The sequence below is a fragment of the Populus nigra genome, chromosome 16 (assembly GCF_951802175.1).
Source record: "Populus nigra chromosome 16, ddPopNigr1.1, whole genome shotgun sequence".
In the NCBI taxonomy this organism is placed as follows: Eukaryota; Viridiplantae; Streptophyta; class Magnoliopsida; order Malpighiales; family Salicaceae; genus Populus; species Populus nigra.
The window spans coordinates 1,016,636-1,031,737 of record NC_084867.1 but is presented as its reverse complement, the minus strand read 5'-3'; the positions used below and the strand labels follow the sequence as shown (position 1 = coordinate 1,031,737).

At 31.8% G+C, this 15,102-nt stretch overlaps 1 protein-coding gene across 1 annotated transcript; it reads right to left on the bottom strand.

Annotated features, from left to right (window-relative positions):
- Nucleotides 1-830: 830 nt before the first annotated feature.
- LOC133675987 (AP2/ERF and B3 domain-containing protein Os01g0693400-like) lies at nt 831-1,226 on the bottom strand. Its single transcript, XM_062097564.1, has one exon. It carries the CDS (start codon nt 1,224-1,226, stop codon nt 831-833), a length of 396 nt encoding a protein of 131 aa, XP_061953548.1.
- Between the last annotated feature and the right edge of the window lie 13,876 nt (nt 1,227-15,102).

Below are 15,102 nucleotides of genomic sequence, written 5' to 3'. Positions count from 1 at the left end.
CGGCGGTAATTGTTTTTTTTTTTTTTTTTGCATTGTTGATAGTCGTTGTTCTGAGAGAAGAAGGTCCTCCAAATTGGGAAGGGCAGCGGTAGCTTTTTATTATTATTATTTAGAAAATGTTGTTGTTTCCTTCTTTACTCTTCTTGAAAAAAGTCATTTCACCCATGGGATGGCCGGGGCTCAGCTTTCACATCCTTTTTTAGTAAATCGTTGGACTTCGTCACCTAGTGAGTGTATAAAAAATGTAAATGGTCTCTGTGTAAAATCATTGCTTTTAGGTAGAAAAAACCTAATAGCATAATCTAACTATGCATATGATGAATATTAATAAATTAACCCAAAAACTTACTAATTTAAAATCTAGTTTAAGTTGAGTTTTAAATTAAATTAGATTGAATTTACTTGGTCAAATCTAATTGACCGGTAAATCAATTAACAATCCATCAACTCAATAAAATTTAAAAATTTTAAAATAATATAGTTATAAATTTTATTAAAAAAAATTCTTGAAACGATAGAATTTTAAATTGATACAAAACAACTTGTTTAACTGTACCAGTTTAATAACTCTGAACAATACACCACCTCTTTCTGGCAGTACACGCACATATACTCGGCCTTTTCTTATAAACAATAATGTTATTCAATACTTGCCACTTAAATACAGATGAAGTATAGAATCCTAATGTTTTGAGAATCAGTACAATTCCCATAACAATTTAGGTAATTGAATATGAACAGCATGGTAAAATAGAATTTACAGGGTAATTCAGTTCCTTATGCCTAGCACTAGCTAGCTATATGTTGGCTTCCTATACTATACATCACAGTTATATTGGAGAAACATCGCTGGAGTCATGGGTTATTGCAGTAATAGGAGCATACCCAAAAACAACACCAAATATCTTGATTTGTCTTTCAGCCCGAACCTTGTAAGCATGTGCTGTGGCGGCTTCGTTTGTCTCCTTGTAGAACTCGATCATGTCACCAGCTTTAAGGCCCTTGCTATCAACAAATGCGAGCCAATCCTTTGAAAGAACTGGTTTTGGGTGCCTTCGTTTGCGAATGGAGCATTTGAAGGTCCAAACCTCACCTCTTTCATCTGCAGCTTGAAAATATACAGCATGAGCACCATCGAAGGATGGAAGAGAGCTGAGAGACCTGGTTGGCACTGCGAGTCTCTTTCGGACGTCTGTCTTGCTAAGTTTCTTTGAGAACTTTGCCATCAATCTGTCAATAAGCCAAGTGAGTCTTTGAGGGTGGATTCTAAATTTTGGGCTCAGTACTGGTAATTTATTTATATGTCTTGCAAATGGCACAGTGTAGCCTCAACTTGCTCATCGTGCGATTGTACTAGGGAAAGCGACAGGAACCGCGCGAGTTTTCGTATGTGGAATGGCATTTGAATAGCGTTTGAAAACCGTGTTTTTTTAAATTTTTAAAAAATTATTTTTATTTTTTATTTAAAAATTAAAAAGGTTATGTTTTTGAATTGTTTTAACGTCAAAAATAATTTTTTAAAAATAAAAAAATATTTTAATATATTTTTAAATAAAAATTATTTTAAAACGTCACTGTTATTAAAATCTCAAATATACACGACGAAAAGACAGAGGTCGTAAAAGGAGAAAATTAAAATCAAATTGTGCGATTAGTTCTTGAAGGGGACCAGAAGAGAATCGGAAGAGAAAAATATAAAAAATAAAAAGGGCATCGCCTCGTCCGATTACCATTTTTATATTGCATTCCATCTTGCGTTGTTCATGCATCTGAATTCAACTAGTTGTATGCTTGTCGTCTGTATGTTTTAGAGTCTATTTTATACTTTGAGTAGAAATTATTTTTTAAAAGATTTTTTATTTAAAAATATATAAAAATAAATTGATTTCAGCACTTCCAAACGGTTTGATAATAAAAAAAAATAATTATAAATTTTTTAATTTTTTAGAAAATACTTTTTTAAAAAAAAAAGTAGGATCAAAAACATCTTTAACTTCAACTCTTGGATGTGTGGTTACTTAGAATCCATTCATTGAGAAGATATGGAGAAGTGTTGAACCTGAGAGTTACTAGAGTGAAAATTAATAGTTGATTTGAAACCAAATTAATTCATAATAAAATCTAATGAACCCAGTTGGATTTTAAGTGATTCAAATCTAATGCGATAGAATTCATTTATTATTCTCTAATTTAATTAAACTAATATAAAAATAAAACATTATTATAATTTTACTCATTTATCTAAACAACAAGGGTAACTTCAGCCTAGTGTTTTCATGTATATCTTCCATCCACCTCTTGTCTTTTTTCTATAGCGTGAATAATTTGTTGTGTAAGAATGGGTGTACGGTTTGGTCAGAATCTGTGGTGATGATCATCAGGTTCTAAAAAGACAAAGTTACCGTGGAAAATATTGATGCGAGCCAAGAATATTAGACTGGTTGGCCTTTTGGACATTCGAGGACTTATTGTAATGTTTATCTTCCCGAAATCGCACCCAAAGAGGTTGGATCTCGGAATGTTTTAAAATTTTAATTAATTCCAGAAACGATGTATTGAAATTGGTGTGTTCAAAATTAATTCTGGCCAATCCTTAGACATTCCGAACACCAAGTGAAGGCATTATTCAACGAAATGAGCACGTGTATTTCATTATATATATGCTCATAACCATGGATCATGATGGACCCTAGCCGATACGATGAATTTGATGGTGTATGTTTATGCTCATGGAAAACACCTCTTAAACAAAATATGACTTTTATATTATGCAAGCTATTAAGATCCTCATCTTTTAATTGATATGAGATAGTAACGCCTTAATTATTCATGGAGATAATAAAAATCATATGATTGATGTCAATCCATGAATCTGTGACTATTGATGTTTTTATAATAATGTTTTAATCTGATTTTTTTTTCTTAACTCTCTAACAATTAGCCAATAACTTGTAGTAGGTTTTTAAGAATTATGAGTGAAAGTCAATTAAAAAAGAATATTGAGGTCTACCATTTACCATTTACCGAAGGGGATATTCCATAGAACAAGAAACAAAAGAGAGAAATACCTCACCTCTTGAAGAACTGAAGATTGAAATTCATCCTCGGAACTAATTTCAGGCAAGTCGGTCCTTTTCGATCCTCAGAAATACTCCACCTGTGCTTGGAATTCAACGTTAGCTGGCTGTTGGGACATGAAAATTTCCAAGGAGCAGTTGCAAGCTCACATCGTGACGATGCACTTTTGAGGGTCCTATTACATAAAATCTCCACATGACGACAAGGTCAAGGGCAAGTCACCTTGCATGGGTCCCCTGTTCTTACAAGACACGGTTTCAAACAGAATGCAAAACGAACCTTTCTTCTGTTTTTCCTTGCGAAATTCAATCCATCTTATCCAGACTAACCTTTGAAATCAGCACTAAAATGCTTTTTAATTGTCCCTTCGGAGAATGCATCAGCTGAGATGTTTTTTTATTCTCCAGTGGACTTCAATGGACTTTGAAACAACCCCTTGAGTTTGAATCCTTGTAGCTTAATCTCTTGCTGATCATTATCTTGCAATTGAATCGCTTGGAGAAAAACCAATCGATGTTAATAAAATAATAAAAAAAAAGAAGTAAACACTAGTGAAGGGACTAAATTGTAAGATTTCAAACATAAAGGGCTAGATTATAACTTCAATAAGAACCCTGGGATTAAAGAATAATCTACTCTATTATTAAGGAGGGTTAAGGAAAAGTGGGTTTGACAATTTCATTTGGTCATGCACGTGATCTCTCTTTTTCTCTCACTATCAACCGACCTTCAGCCACGATTTCACACTCTTCTTCCTGGCAATTTGGGCGGGCAGTGTTTTCTCCTTGCCGCTCAACCTATGTTCTCTCTGGGTGTTGATGTCTAATAATACATGGCTAGCTAGTGCAAGTCAGCTTGCTGAAACGCACGAACAAAATTAAAGCAAGCATAATTTAGATTTCTTTGTTTTTTCATTTTAAAAATATTTTGTTATTTTTTCTTTGTTTCAAAGTAATATTTTTGTGTCTTCAAAGTTTTTGGAATGTTAAAAATGAATTTAAAAGAAAAAAATATATTATTTTAATATATTTCTAAATAAAAAATATTTTAAAAAATAAATTTTAAACAATTTTTTATTGGATTTTACTCGACTTGATTGAGTTACAAGTCAAATTAAGTTTTTTATCGAGTCGAGTTAATTTTCACTATTATTTTTTTCAACTTAAAAACAAATTTTAATTAATTTTTATCGGATTTTACTCAAGTTGATCAAATTATAAGTTAAATTAAATTTTTAATCGAGTTAAGATAAGTTAACTTTTTCTATTATATTTTTCAACCCAATCTAATTTAGGCTTCAAGTCAATTAGGTCTTCAATCGACCTCCAGACCGGTTAGAATTTAATAACTAAGATTAATGTAATGGTTAAGTGATCTATACATGACTCGTTCCTTAGCTATTAAAATAGGCTGAGTGAATTTTCCCTGCTATTAATAATCTGTATTTATATAAACTGAAGATGAATTTAATGTCCATGTTATATTATTGTAAAGATACATCTGGTAATTTTAAAAAAAATTACTTGTACCAAATTTGAGGTTAGCCCACAACCCTTTAAATGAAAATACAAGAGCTAACCATCTAGATAGTGGTCCGGTGGTAAGAGTTTGGGATTAAGATATTTGCTCCCTCTGTGATCTCAGATTCGAATCTTGTGGTTGCTAATATGATGGTCACTGGAGGTTTACATAGTTTTTAACTTTAGGATCCGTAAAATTAATCAAGATACGCACAAACTGACCCAGACATCCAGTTAAACTAAAAAAAAAATACAAGAGATGATGTCTCTAGTCAATCCCTACAGTTTCCGTACAGTCACGCTAGTCGTCTGTGTATCAACACCGATACCGCAACCGTCGCCGCCGCCATTTAACAGTCAAATTCTCCATTTATTATAAATTAAGTATCGGTCACAGCAGCTTGAATGATACTGCCTTTGCTGTCACAACTCATACACATCATCCCCGGTTTAGAGGGTGTTTGGGTGAGAGGTGTGGTTGTTTTTTTTCAAAAAGCTATCACATTTCTTATTAAAAAGTATGTATTTTTTGCTTTTAAAAAGTGTGGTGTATACTTTAAGAGGATGGTACCTTAAAAAAAAAGCTACCACACCTCCCACCCAAACACACTCTTAGAGGTCAAATTGATCTTACAGGGCTGGCTTGAATTATTTTTTTTTATCATAATATATAACAACTCATTAAAAAGTGCAAAATACATTATTATTACATTACTATTTTCAAAACACAATAGAAAAAAAACAATAGAAAAACAGACTGAAAATAGCAAAGTTCCAACTCATCAAAGTTGTATCCAACATATAAAAATTATCCTCCTAATATAATATGCTTGATCTTCAATTGTTATAGCTTTCTATAGCCTTGTTTTTCAAATTTATTTTTTGTTTAGATATATATTAAAATAATATATTATTTATTTTTAAAAAAAATTATTTTGATATCGGTATATCAAAACAATATAATATATATATATATAAATTAAAGCTAAAAATATTTTAAAAATATGATTGGATTATAAGACTAAACAAGATCTTTATTTGTTGGTTCTTAAAAAAATTTATTAAAATAATTCTTTTTAATTTTTTTAAATAAAGCTAATTCAAATGACTCGAGTTACTCGAGTTATCATGTCACCTAAACCTTACACTAGCATGTTGCTGGTAATCAACTATTCCATAAGCTTCTTCTTTTTTTAAAAAAAAAAAAACCATTACATGAACTTGAAGACTCGAGAGAGGCTTGAGATACTGGGATGATACTGAGGATCTTGTGGGAAGATACGCAGGGCTAAGTATCTTGGTGAAGTTTGCCATTTGGTAGCCAAGTGGGAAGAAGCGGTACTTGAGAATGGACGTCTCTCTCTTTTTTTTATAAATAATAATTTTGGGATTGCACTATTCGTAAGCACATTGGCCCACCTTGGTCATCGAGTGATTGCAAATGGTAAAATAAAGGAATCGTGCGATTGTCCTTGTTGACTAATTAATTGAGAAAACAAAAAACAAAAACAAAAATATTACTAAGATTAGAATAAGAAAGGAATCCATTGAAAGGGAATCTATGGAATTACACAAGTTCCCATTTTGAGTTGGCAGAATATAATAATAATAAGAAGAAGAAGAAGAGAGACGTGTTGATGTGGAAAAAAAAACAAAGCAAATTGACACAAGCCGTGCAATTCATTTCTCACCTAGATGTGGACTCAGAACATTAACGGATTGTTTGATATTGATATATATATATATATATATATATATATATATATATTGTTAAAAATTGATTTTATTTTATTTTAATGTTTTTAAATTATTTTAATGTGTTGATTTTAAAAAATAAAAACACAACAACCACAAAATTAAACATTAAAATAAACAGACACAAAGTAAAAAAATACAATATCAAAAGCATAATTTTATGTTTTTAATTTTTGTATTTTATGCTGTTGAGGGTTGTAGCATGTAACAAATACAAAATCAACCCCTAAAACAAACATGTATAAATTAAAAAATACAACAGTAAAAATACAATTTCATACTTTTAATTTTGTATTTTATACTATTAAGGATTGTATCCTAAAACAAAGACAAAATCAACCACTGAAACAACCACACACCTGATAATTTGTAAAAGCCATCCACCGAATGTGTTCCCATTGAACAAATATATTTTTAATTGTAATTTTTCTTACTACTCGTGGGGCAAGTCTAGCTAGTTTTAATTTTATAATTGATTTGATACAAGTTGTTTGCTCTATTTCTTCAGGTGGGCTTGCAGTTGCAGACTCTCTTGGAACTTGTTTATTACTAATATTTCTCTAGGCTCGTAGGGTTTCTCAGATGTTGGAATGCCTTTTTCTTTCTTTCTAAAATATTTTTATTGTTATTCTCACGAACATGTAATGGAGAGATTTTGGGTCACGTCAAATTTTAATATAAGTAATCAATTAACGATGATGGTCTCATCAGAGCCCTTGCGCCCACCACTTCCTAGGTCTTAGCCATCTCGAAACTTTGAACACATTGCCCAGACTTGTAGCCAGTTTGATGTCGACAGCTTAGTAGCAATTAAAGTAGAGTTTTTTTTTTTTTTTGGTCTTTATCACTTTTAAAAAAGGATGTAAAAATAATACCGAAGAAGTAAAGAAATAAAACTAAATAAAAAAACCCTAAGATACATTAGTGCTGAGTATTTTCAGTTCCGTCGGATCTAAATTAAAATAAATAATCAAATTAAAATTATTTTTTTTTAATTTTTAAACCGAATCGAATCAAAAACTAGTTCAAACTGACCAGTTTTTGTTTAGTTTTTTTCCCTTCAAAACTAGTCGGTTCGGTTTGCTAGCTTGAAAATCTTGGAAATGATACCGTTTTTGTACAAGCAACTCCTAGGTTCTAAAAAGAAATTTGCTTTTATCAACCCAATCCTTATCAAGAAGACTTGTTTTGGTGCTTGGAAGCATCTTTTCATGGAAAGTAGATATAATGCTATAAATTGAGTTCCTTAACACGTTAGCCACGGCACAAGCTTTTGCATGTAGAGGACTATCTCGTTTTTTTTTATTGTCGCAACATCTCTTCTTGTTGTGCTTGGAGTATTTCATTTAATAACAACCAGTTCCATCAGCTTTTTAGGTTGCAAGCTTGTCTTCTTCCCATGAAAGTTTCAATAGCAATTGAAAAGGCTTCCTATAAGTAGGTCATAGCTTGTTTGAGTTGAAAATTTAGTATGTTCGAGTTCGACGAAGAAGAAACAAAAGTTAAGAAAGACTCTGCGAGGTTCATTGAATAGGTGTTTGTGTGTGTATGTGGTGGGGGGCTTGCTAGTTAAGATCTAGAGAATGAGAGATGCAGAGGGCAAAGGGAGGGACGACGAATGATTTTTTTTTTAGGGAATGCTACTTTAGGTTTAGGGTTAGAAAAAACATCATATTTATACTTTTTTTTTAAATGTTGGCCTAGTTGAACCGGTTCGGTTTGGTTTGGTTCAATCGGTTTAAGACTTTAAAAACCAAAACCGAACTGAACCGAAACTTTTTTGTGATTTTTTAATCGATTAATTCAGTTTTTTTTGTTTGATTTTTTCAGTCATTTTTTTTGTTTTCTCAATTTATTAATTTTTTTACTCATCCCTATGATACATGAAATTTTGATGACAATTTCAGTGGTAATGTAAAGATTGTAATGAGAAGAGTCCAAATGTCTAATAATATTTAGGAATGTCAAAAATAATGATTCTTTTTATATTATTAGATTTTTCTTGTAAATATTTTTCTAACAATATTAATAATATTGTTATTTAAAATACTCAATTAAATTATGGTGGCTACAAAATCCGAAAGTAGTATTTATCAAAAACTCACTTGAAAAGGCGTCTTGTGAAATAAATGATAAAGAATATCGAATATCTGTCTATCATGGGAAGGGCAAGGGTTTGTAGGAGTGGCCAAAACTAGGATAATTTTTTAGGCGGCGTTAATTTTTTTTTTATGGGTCATATATAAAATATGTATATAACACTAAAAGAAAATTAAATTTCTTTACATGATTTTAAAAATAATTTTTATCATCCTCTTAAACACACCATAAACCACTACTTCTTCCGTGATTTTCCAGCCTAATCCTACGGAAATTCAACATCAACTTAATTGAGTAGCAACCAAAGGTTCTAATAAGCTCTGTTAATGACGATTCGATGAATTAAAATAATTGTTACTGATGCACAATTAGAGAAAATAATTCAAAAGAAAAAAAGAAAAAAAAAGGAAGGCAGGAGACCGAACATCTTAAGTGAGATTTTTTAACTGCAATCTCACAGCAGGTTGGATTAAAAAAAATTAGTGTAAAAAAATAACATTTAGGTTATCAGAAACTTTTTAACATTATTATAAAACTTTTATCATAGTTTAAATTTGAAAAATCTTAAACCATTTATTTGCTTAGCTCGAATTTTAAATTAAATTGTATAAGAATTGTTCTAAATTAACTTTATTCACGGGTAGATAAAAAAAATAAAATTAATGCAATACTAAATAATAAAATGGAGTAAAAAATTCAATAATGAATATGAGGAAAAGAATCAAGAGGTCAAAAAACCCAAATATTTATGTTTTTAATCTTTTATTAAAGAATGAAGTTGGAAAAAAAAAAGATAAGAAACTTTCATTGTATAAGAAAAAATACAAAAATTAATATAAATAAACTTCAATTTAATAGTGAAGAATAAAATTAAATAAAAATATTATATTAAATAATAAAATAAAAAAATATCTAAAAACCTAAATAATTAATCAAAGAAATTATATGTATTTTAAGAAAAAGCTCATGTGTGTGGACCGAGAAAGATCTAAGCACCTGATTGTTTTTATATATATTTAAATAATATATTGTTTATCACCCACGATAACTTTACGTGAATTCTATATTAAGCATAAAATTGTTGACCAGTAAATAAAAATATATATTAAATTATTTTATTGTTTATACTAACAATTATTAATAATAATTGTTTTAATGATATTACCAAGTGGTGTTCATTAAATCTTTTGGAATCTTATTGTAAAAGAAGTCTCGATAGATATCGATATTATTTTTATAATTATCATGAATGCTAGCTATAATTTTTACCTATTTATAAGTGGGAAAAGAAGGGGACAGGGACAGGTGCAGGGACAGGGACAGTCATCCATGATCTTTCACCCATCATGTGGTCACGACATGGAAAAAAAAATTTAAAGGTTTTTTATTTTTATTTTTTTGTGAGCAATATTAAACAGAAGCTGTTGACTAGCTTGTTTTGCTTGACCTACTTCCATGGAAGGGCCATATAATATTGTATTTTGTGAGAGATGAGATGTAATTGAACTAGATCTACTATTCAATAGAAATATGTGAAATAGATTAGATTAAAATAAATCTAATATTTTGAGAGTAACTATTCCTTTAAATGCATTTTTAACATTGAAATTGAATCTATAAAAAATTATTTTATTACTAAAACTTAACAGATTATTTATGCTTTTCAAGGATTTATAAGTGAGTGTTTAGAAATATAGTAGTTAATTTTTTATAGGTTTCAAAAATATTTTGTTACCTGAACAAATATTTTTAGTATTTTTCAATAATTTTAAAGTACTAATATAAAAATAATTTAATATATTTTTTTTAAAAAAAATATTTTTCTAAAAATGTTATAAACCACAATAAAAAAATACACTAAATGTTAATTCACTTAGCTTTGACCGGTGGCACTTGACTAGAGTGTCACTCTCCAAAATTCATGAGTATAAGGGGCCATGAATCTATTCATGAAAGAAAACAAAATCTTTATATACATTCATCGAACATTCCAGCTCAGATTGTCAATAAATTATTTAGATCCTAAGGTGCATATTGAATCAGATTTCTAAAGTTTTGACTATGAATCAAAGGCCTGAAATATGACAAATTAAGTGTCAATTATTTTGGTTTTGAAGGAGGAGGTGATAATTTCTTCCTCTATTTGTGGGATGTTAACTTGAGTAACCTAACCATATTCTTCTTTTTTTTTTTTATTTATGTGGATATCCAGGTCAGCTTGCAAGCACCACGACTAATCTCACGGTCCACTAAATACCCTGCAAACTTAGTAGGTATGTAAGGCCCACTAACCTAACCATATTCTCTTTCTTTCGGTGGTATATAGCATTCCGAGGCTGAGCAATATTCTACAACATGATCTTGTGTTTAAATTTTGTATTTCTTCATATATTTTTTTTACATGAATATTCACGTTGCTTATCTACAAATATAAAAGGAAATACCATAATATGAAAGAATTGTTAACCTCCCATCGAGTTTTATGATATTTACGTCTTGCTTTCAAAACTTGTATCTCGAGGATTCTTATCATATATCATGATAATTGCATCTTATAAACTATGAAAACTAAAAATAAAATAAAAAAAAAGAGTATTGAACATGGGAGGGATTATCATAAACAAAGCTACGCCCTAATGGTTTTTGCCCCACGTCTGTGCTAGCATGTATATAATAATTGGACTTCATCTTGTTTCCTATGGGCTGGTGGCTGAAATCATTATTGGGCTTAGTTAAAAGATTTGAGCTTTCTATTATTTATCTTCCATTGGGCTAAGATGCCTAATTACCTTGGTTTGGGCCTCCCTTCTTGTTTCCTATCAGCAATTAGCATTAGGTGTAGTATTTTTAAATGTTGAAAAATGTTGAAAAGGCCAATAAAGCTAATTTTAAATAACAATAGCTATCACCCTAACATTCATCCTCCAATCTCTAATATTTTTATTGAGTGATTCAGAAGCCATCATCATTCTCTCCACGACTTTGTGCTTATTCTCTCTTCCACTGATCTGGTTACAAAAAGAAATTAAGAGATGAATTGAAAAACGCGATCTGAGGTAAAGAGAAGGCGGGGATGCGGTAGAGGAGAAGCCGCATATACAGAGAAAAAAGAGAGCAAAAGATGAGAGATTGAATCTGCAGTAAAAAGCAAAATGAGAAACTGAAAAACTGAAATTACTATTTGAATCCAGGTAAAAGACACACTCCGAGCCCTTTTAGATTTTTGTTAATTAACTAGTGTTGGGGGCTGTTGGCCAAACAAGCACTTGCCCGCTGCTCTAGCCGCCCGCTTGACGGGCGGAGCGCTTGTTATCCTGACTGTTCTCTCTGCTGGGGCCCACTATTGCTCGAGCCATAAGCTATGCGAGGCCAGAGTGGGCTCAGCGGTCAGCCCCCATTCGAATTACGTTAGGGGGTCTTTCGCTTTTGCCAGATCTAGAGAGATACTACGAGTCCTCCGTCCCAGATTCTATCGCCGCGGCCATCTGGCTCACTGGAACTACCAAAAAGTCTCATGCTTACGTTACTGTTATTGATGGTTTAATTATCCTGGACCACGAAGACCCCGGTCGTGCTTCTGGTTTCCATTCCCATCATCATATGATGGTAAATCTCCTCGTGCTCCGCCATAACAACTTGGAGTCCGTATCATAGTGGCGCAGCCATAGCATGAATCAATGTCTACAGGTGGAAAATGTAGGGAAACGAATCTAAAATTAAATCATGGTTTGAATCATCAACCCAAATGTGTAGGAGCCTAATTTCCCTTCAAGTGCAAAAGAAATCTTGAGTTGCTTAAGAAAGGGCTGCTAACAGGGGAAGGGTTTATCGACGAATCATTCCCGATAAACCCTCTCTTCGCTCCTCCTCCTCCCCCGTTCACAGATGAATGCGGCGGCGGTGCTGGGAGCTCACGGTGGAGAGACGGACATGGGAATCTATTGCACTTTCCAGCTCTCCGGTGGTGACAGACCATCTGATTCTGCTGGTGGTGATGCTGATTTAACGTGTTGTTCACTGATTGGCCACCTCCTAGCCTGTGAGAAACTCGCTTGTTAATTTGTGATGGTGCTGCTGCCTCTGTTGTAGTCTTTCTCCGTCGCGGCACCCTTCTTTCATTTTTCTTCTGCCTGCTCGGTGCACCCTCTCCTCTGTCATCTGTCGGCTTGGTTTAGAAAAGGAAAGGGGAGAACTGAACATGGAGTAAAAATAAAAACAAAAGAAACCATGGCCTCGCGCGAGAAGAAAATATTAGAAATGGAACTTGAATCACTGTTTGAGACACAGTAAAATGCCTCGCAATCACACTGTTTGACACGTACAAATTGAAAATTTATTTTACTTTTATAATAACAAAAGTTGACGACACCGAAATATAGAAACAGCGGTAACATGTAGACAACGTTACAAGAACAAGAACAAGCACAGAAACAGCATTGCTAGGTTTGAACATTTTCTTTCTGTTTAATACAAAAACCAAAAACAAGCCCTGTTTGAGAAGTCCTTAGGCTGAGGTAGTCATGCCGAGCCAAAAGCAGACTAATCTTATTAGCCCTAATGCACGGAAGCGAAGCTATATTATGGTTGCATATCCGAAAACAGCACCAAATATCTTGATTTCTTTCTCAGCCTGAATCTCGTAAGCATGCGTTTTGGCGCCAGCTTCGTTTTTCTCCCTTAAGAACTGGACCTTGTCACCAACTTTAAGGCTCTTGCTATGAACAAAAGCGAGCCAACCCTTTGAAATAACTGGTTTTGGATGTCCTTTCTTGCGAATTGAGCATCTGAAGGCCCAAACACGGCCACTTCCATCTACAGCTTGAAAATCTACAGCATGACCACCAGCATTAAAAGATGGAAGAGAGCTGAGAAACCCGGTCGGCACTGAGAGTCTCTTTTTAATATCAGTCTTCCTGAGTGCCTTTGAGAATCTCGCCATTTATCAAGACCAAGTGAGTGTTCAAAGGAACACTTGGAGAGGACTGAGATTTTGTGTGCTGTGTGCCTTGTGTATACTTAGCATCTATTTATAATGCATGGCGATGGCGAACCTCTGTCGTTAAGTCACGAGAAATCAAGAATATGCGTGTGTTCGGTGGGGTAGTATTTTTTTTTGTTTCTTTTTTCTCATAGTTTTCGACTCAAGTCGGCGGTGTGTCCATATATTTTGGAAATTCAAGTGCTTGGTGGGATTCTTAAAATTAGTATATTACAAAAAGGTGTTTTTATTTCATTTTTGAGTATAATGTTGACAGAATATAGCGTTGGTGTTATGGAATATTCCGGTAGTGTTAAATTGTCACTTACAAAGTCCTCAGACGGCCACTTGTGTTCTCAGGATGCATAAAGTACTCTTGAGGACAGGGTCATGAATGCCCGGGACAGGCACGTGTAGAGCAATCACCATTCTTTTGATCTCATGAATGACTGGAACATGGGCGTAAATTTAGCTATTTGACTGTGGCCCAGATGCTACACTCTTGATGCTTTGTTGTTGTTTAGGCCTATGTCTAAACGGCAATAAATTAGCTCAGAACGACAACTACTCCTTGTTGCCGTTTGATTCGTGGCTCAAATGGCAACACATCATAGTTTAATATATGGAAAATTATTTTTAATTTTTCTTGTGTTTATTTGATATTAGAAAAATTAATTAATAAAAATTAATTTTTTATCAATAAAAAATAATTTCCTGTTAAAAAAATTGACTTGATTTTCAAGAAAGTATTTTCCTTTTATTTTGGACGGAGAACACTTTTTAGAAATTATAAAAAATTTAAAAATATCATATTATTTGCTGATTATATTAAATTTGATCCACAAACTTTTGATTGCTATATATTTTGTTTAAGTCTTTTTTTTTTCAAATTCATCCCTTAAAATTTAACTTAATTTGATTTTTATATTAATTTTGGTCCTTATTTTTATGATTGTTATTTACTTTTCTCTTATTATTTTTTAAATTGAAATTTTTTATCTATTAAATTTGGTTGTCATTTTTTTATTGTTACTTATTTTATTTAAAATAATTGATGAAATTATAATTATTATTATTTTAATTTCATCATCTTTTAATTTTTTTTATCTGTTAGATTTGATCTCTATTATTTTAATTATTATTTATTTTATTTGAGATAATTTATAAAATTAGATTTTTTTTCAATTCCATTCTCATTCAACTTTTTAATTTGTAAGATTTTTTCCTTATTATTTTAATAAACTTGAAAAAAAAATAAAACATTAATAAACTATTTTAATTCCAACTCATTTGTTATAACATAACCAAATACTGGAAAGTGTTTTCCAACTTACTTTTCATGATATTATCGAATATCACAAAATAATTTATTTTTTTGAAATTCTTCTTCCAAAAAAACAAATTTTTTAAAAAAAAACTAGAGCCCTGCTAAGGAAAACAGATTATGACGGCCTATATATGGTACACTCCTTGTTGCCACGTTGGCAACACATACCAAACTTTTGAAAACATTAATTTCACCAAACTAATATATATTTTTAGTCCTTATTATATTACAACATTAACATTGTTCTCCGGATTTTTTGGACTTAGGTTTTGTAATTATCCTGAAAGATATTAATATGTTTTGTTCATTAAATCTTATTGGAAAAGAAGTCACTATTATTTTTG